Source organism: Vidua chalybeata, chromosome 2 (genome assembly GCF_026979565.1).
Source record: "Vidua chalybeata isolate OUT-0048 chromosome 2, bVidCha1 merged haplotype, whole genome shotgun sequence".
NCBI classification, from domain to species: Eukaryota; Metazoa; Chordata; class Aves; order Passeriformes; family Viduidae; genus Vidua; species Vidua chalybeata.
This window is the reverse complement of record NC_071531.1, coordinates 3,659,673-3,665,672: the sequence shown is the minus strand read 5'-3', so window position 1 is coordinate 3,665,672 and position 6,000 is coordinate 3,659,673. Positions and strand designations below refer to the sequence as shown.

The 6,000-nt window shown below is 43.4% G+C and overlaps 1 protein-coding gene across 2 annotated transcripts in view; it reads right to left on the bottom strand.

The window, feature by feature from the left end:
- Nucleotides 1-218: 218 nt before the first annotated feature.
- The window catches only part of IGSF5 (immunoglobulin superfamily member 5), a 28,395-nt gene continuing 22,613 nt past the window's right edge, over nt 219-6,000 (bottom strand). For both annotated transcript variants that reach the window (XM_053934970.1, XM_053934971.1), the window contains one exon: nt 219-1,241. In XM_053934970.1, coding sequence (XP_053790945.1) covers nt 1,173-1,241 — 69 coding nt within the window. In that variant the 3' untranslated portion in view covers nt 219-1,172. The remainder of the gene's footprint in view (nt 1,242-6,000) is intronic.

The following is a 6,000-nucleotide window of genomic DNA, read 5'->3' as shown; positions in this document are numbered from 1 at the left end:
TTTTGCTGCACAGAGTGTCACTGGAAGGGATTTGATGCAAGGGCTTCTTTCAAGAGCACGTGCGTCGGTTCGTACCAAAGATTAACGTGAGACACACTGAATAATTCAGAATTCTTTGAGTGGGAAGAAAGAAGAGTACACTGAAAATATCTTGTTTTTCTGGAAGAAGTTTGCCTTTTTGTAAAAGAAAAAAAAAAAGTAATAAGGTTGAACTTTTTTATTATGCAATAGAAAATTTCAGACCAAACATTTCATCAGTTTTAGATATGGTCCATGTGCTGGATCTGCTCTGCTGAGGAGTTGCTTTGGTAAAGTGCATTTCCCATGGTCATTATCAGCTCTATCCCTGAGGAAAAAACACTGTTCAAACTGAATTCCAGAAACCTCCACTGCTGTGACACAACCCAGCCCATAAGTAGAACAGAGACATAAAACATTCAAGCAACAACTCTTCAAAGTCAAGAATTTCAAATCTACATTTTTCAGCTTAAGATATTTGAATTTCAATTTTTTTAAAAAAGGATTTTTTTTTTGGCACATGGGTGATTGGGTTTTATTTTGAAATGGAATTTTAAGGCAAATACTTCTTATAAAATAATGTATTGAAATGGAGAAATGTCATTTCTGATCCAAAGATAGTTTTGTTAGAAATTTTGAAGCAGCCCCTGTGAAAACCTCCCTTGATTTTATTACAGAATAGGAATGAAAAAATGTTGTTGATCTGAAAGCTCAAGATGATCAGCTGTACATAAAACATGTTTAAAAGCACAGTTATTGTATTAACCATTATCATTATTATTAACCAGTTTTTCTGCAATAATAAATATCTTGCATTTCCAGTCCTTGATCTTGCTGTAACATAACATTCCTGTCTGACAGTTTTGCTGATTTCCTTGGGACCCAAAACATGGATTCTTCTTCCACAGTCCCATCAAACTCATTGTCTTGGAAATTAGGGCAGTCTGTTAATGCCATTTATGTCCATTATTTTGCTGATATCACATGTTGCATTACAAAGGTTGCAATTTTATTTCATTGCATGAGGGAAAAAGAAAAAAAAAAAAAAAAGAAAAATAACTTATAAGTTAAACTGAGAGAACTGGTTTTAACTTTTCCCTGTTGCATGAGGGCATCCAAACATGTAAAAAAGCAACTTCTTGGAGAAGTACATCCTACACGAGTGTCACATTCCTGATTTTCTTTGGGCTGATCAGATAATCAGTACGTCTTTGAGGTCGCACCTAGGCGAGAGCAAAACCAGTTAGAGAACTTAAAGAAATCCCAGAAAAGCAATCCCACAACGGGTCTCAGGAGGTTACCTGCCAACCCCTCACCCCAGAGCATGACAGCAAAACGAAATCTATCACCAGGAGCCCACTCAAAATCCAAACACGAGGGAAAGCACGAGAAGCAGAACGAAACAAAAGCTTCGCATGCAACACGCTGCTGGCAGTTGTGGGAATTCATGACCTGATCTTACACTGCCTCAGAACTTCTTGTGGCCTCTGCAGTTTGTGTGCTCTTAAGCAAAAGGTGATGTTGGGTGTTCCTGCTCTGGTTCTCTTAAAGGAAGCTGTTTAGCTGTAAAAAAATCTGAATATTTGCCTTCCAAATCCATTAGAAATCACAGCACACCAGCATTTCACGTGGCTGGAAGATCACTCTCAGCATCTCGGTGTTTAGCCAAGCCAGGCTTTTTTTAAACTTCCCAAGACTGCCAGGATTCCACTAGCACTGACTGCAGCCTGCCCTCACACTGCCCCCCGTGGGATCAGAGCAGGGCAAATGCTCAGCAGCCTTGGAAAGCCTTTCCTCATCTGAAACCAGTGCAGGTGCATCTCCAGTCCTAATTACTTCTGTGCTTTTAAAAAATATCACTGGAGAGGAAAAGACAAGGAAAAATTCACCCTCAAATGCATCTGAGCAACAAAAACTGTGGGTTTTTAAATGCAGTAGCAACATCTCCTCCTGCAATTCCTCACCTGGTCTCAAGCCCTTGGAAATTAATGGAAATTTCACTGTTTTTCTCAGCTAAATGCTTCATCAAGGCAAACTTGGTTCTCTAACTATTGACCAATTTTCCTGAGGTTTGTTTCTGGAGCATTAATCATGTACAGTCTGATTGCTCTGGTATTCTTCCAGTATTTAACATCTTCAATAATGCATTTGGTACATATACATTATTGAATAACACATGGAGGCAAATGTTAGATAACAAATGTGGACAACATGGCTCTGGTATTTAATGAGCCCCAGCACCACTGTGGGATAAATTTAACCATCTTAGAAGCATTTCACAAGACAGCTGCCTTCTGTTTTAAACACAACTCTCTTTCCCCACCCTCCCATCCCTTCTGGTTGCTAGAACATGCTGCTGTTTTCTAAATTTACCCTTCTTTACTGTTTATTTTTGCAGAGAGGAGAGGTACTTTGGGAAGTAACAGCATTGCCTGGCTCTGCTCTAGGACCTTTTCAAAGATCCCTCTGCTGCACTTAATTTCTTGCCCAAAGAACTCAGTGGTGTTAAGCAGAGGAGCTCTCTACTACCTCTCCCACCAAAATAACAAATTTTCAAATAGAATGGGAAAAAAAAATCTGAAAAAAAATGCCAAAGGCAAGTTTTATGTTGGTGGAAAGGAAATATTCCTACATATTGTGGTCTGTGAGAATAAAGGATCCTGAACCAGTAGCATACTGAGTAACCAGAAATTTTCAGAGGGGGCCCAAGAACACCCTGTCTCTAAAACTCCCTGAAACAGGTCATGTTTTGTATCCCATGTTCAGCAAAATACTGAGGTGAGAATATTTCCCAGGACTTGCTGCAGAAAAATATTCTATTGCACCAGATTTGCTAAAGGAAAAAAGACATTAATCAGAAAGTTCACCCAGCAGTGCTGTGGGAAGAGGCAGTTTTGGGGTGATTTGGGGGCAATGCTACAGGAGATTTAGGGGGGGGATTGTGCCCCTGTGCCCCCAGAGGTGAGAGCCCACCTGCAGAGCTGCCCCAGCCCTGTCCCAGCCCAGGGAGGAGCTGGAGCTGCTGCAGAGAGCCCAGAGGAGGCTCCAGGATGAGCAGAGGGCTGGAGCAGCTCTGCTGGGAGGAAAGGCTGGCACAGCTGGCATTGTTCACCTGCACAGGAGAAGCTTTGGGCTGAGCTCAGGGTGGCCTTGCAGGGCCTGGAGGAGCCCCAGGAAAGCTGGAGAGAGACAATTTCCAGGGGATGCAGGGACAGGACACAGGGAATGGCTCCCAGTGCCAGAGGGCAGGGCTGGATGGGAGATTGGAGTTAGGAATTGTTCCCTGGCAGGGTGGGCAGGGGCTGGGATGGAATTCCCAGAGCAGCTGGGGCTGCCCCTGGATCCCTGGCAGTGCCCAAGGCCAGGTTGGACACTGGGGCTTGGAGCAGCCTGGCACAGTGGGAGGTGTCCCTGCCATGGCAGGGGGTGGAATTGGATGATTTTTTAGATCCCTTCCAATCCCAACCACTCTGAGATTCTCTGTTTTAGGTTTGTATATGATCCTGAACAGGGAGCCAGAGGACGAGCAGCAGCTGGATCCAGGCAGCCCCATGAGAGCACTGGGGAAAGGATAACCCCACCAGACCTCTTTTTCTTTAAAAATCCCATCTTCAGGAATGAGCCATCCAGCCCCTGTCTGCCATACACTTCTCCTCACCACCAAAGCAGGAGCTGAGCAGAGTTTGCTCCCAGGATGGGGCTGATGTCCATGAGGGTTCACCCTTGCCCTGATGCATCTCTCAGAGTTATTTGCTTTAGAGTTACTTCTACTTCATCCTTACTGTGCTCTGGTATCAATTAATGAATAATTTCATTAATTTCAATCAGCTCATGCTGTGTGCTGGCCCATTTTCTGGGAAGCTTTCTCTGAAGCAGCAGAGCCTTCCTGAGGTTGTCCTTCACTGAAATGGAGGCTGCTGGCTGCTGGTCACTGACCTAAAACTCATTTGGTGAATGCAATGGAAGATCTCATACAACACATTAAAAATAATAATGCAGAGGAGCAGGACCACAACAACCACTTCATATTTATACCCTGAGCTGCTGGAGCCCCTGCTTGGTTTTGATTTCAAAGTTGTTTCCTCTTTAGATTAATTCAGTGCTTAACAAGTCCTGCCAGTCCTAGTCTGAGGAAAAAATGGCTTCATAACTCATTACACCCTACAGATTGAAGGGGGAAAAAATCCCATCTCCAGTGTCTTGCTGCACAACACAACATCATAGCAGTGAGTTCCTGAGGTGGGAGTTCAGGAAGGATGTGCTAACATCAGCATTTATTTTACATAGTTCTAAATCTCTTTGTGCTGTCAGCTTGGCATCCAGTTAACCATGGATATCTGACATGCTACAAAGCCTGCCTGTTGATTTATCATCTGCCTTGGGTGCCTCTTCACAGGGATTACTATAAAAGGATTGTAATACTGGGAAAAGCTTCACATAGTTTGTTGGTTTGGTTGGGGAAACAGATGCAGCACAGATCTTTTCATCTCTTCCAGCTCTTCAGCCAGACAAAAAGGGAGCTAGCAACACATGGATGACTCAGAAGTTAAACTGAGTGTGTATCAGCTGGTTTCAGGCTTGAATCCTTCCACGGTGTTTTGAATACTGATCTTCAGTCAATGAAAGAAGGATTTTTGCTCTTACAAGCATGTTTCAGTCAGTTCTGCACCCCGTGTGACACCAGTGATGTGAACGATGAGTCCTGTGAAACAGGACTCTGATCTCAACACTGAGCTGAAGGATGGCAGCTCTTCAGACACTGATGCTGTGGAAGTGTGAGATAAACTGAAGGCTTGCTTTTAGCCAGCCAAAAAATATTCAAGTCCAACTGCATTAGAACAAACTGCTGGCATTAATGTGGTAGGAGTGCTCCCAAATGTATCTGCATGCATCACACAGTGGATTACAGAACAAAAAATCAGGGGGCAAAGCCATAGCTTTCTGGTTCTTAAGGTTATTTCTCACCCTGCCCTTAGTTTTCAATTTTGATTCTGAATTCACTTCTTTTACAGGAAAACACTCACCCCCATAAATTGTGGATACCCACAAAATAATTCAGATACACCATTACTTCAAGTAACAAACCAGTTCCATCCTGTCAGCTTTTTGGACACTCAGCACATTTCCCTGCCCATCAATACAGCCTGGAAATTCCCCCTTGTTTCTTCATGGGTTAATCTCACCCATATGCCTTAACTCCTCCCCTTCTCCAACAGATATTTGGGGAAAAAAACCTGTAAACTGCACCTGCCATTTCTTTATCTGTATCATCAATATTTATTGCTCTCTTAATCAAGATATGCTAACCAATGGATATCATAACATGACATATCTGCAGCCCATTTCATCAGCAGGGATAAGGTTGTTTGCTTTCATCGATTTATTTTTCTATTTATTGACCTTTTAATTCAATTTTGATAGCTTAATTTTTCTTTCCAACAACCCTCAGAGTCGGAGCAGTTCTATATGGGGCAATAAATGGAGCTGCAATTCATCATTCATTTCCTTCTCAGTCTAAAACCACAAGCACAGCTAAATAATATTTCCAGTTTATAGAGTGTCATTTGGAGTAGTTAAGAAGAAAAATAGATCCTTCCCCATTAAGGGAGCCATGACTCACTCTGGACTGGGGAGGAGGAGTGAGGCTGTGGAAGCTTCCTGGAGCTGTGCTGAAGTCACAGCAGGGGTGAGTGCAGCCCACTGGAAATGAGCACTCACACCCTCATGGAATGGGCTCCTGATTTATCACAGAGACCCTCGTGGCATATTAAATGAGCTAATTGTCAAGCTCCTCCAGGAGATGGTCCAATCCTGCAAGTTGCTCAGTCCTCAGAGCTCCTTCTGTGGGAACTTGGAAAACAGAGCTCCTTGGAGGTGCCGCTGCCCCAAAATCTGCAAAATCCCAGGCAGGGGATCCCCCTCACTGCTCTTGGGTTTTGGAAGGAGCACTGTGGGTCAGGGAATGAGGAACTGTTCCCTGAG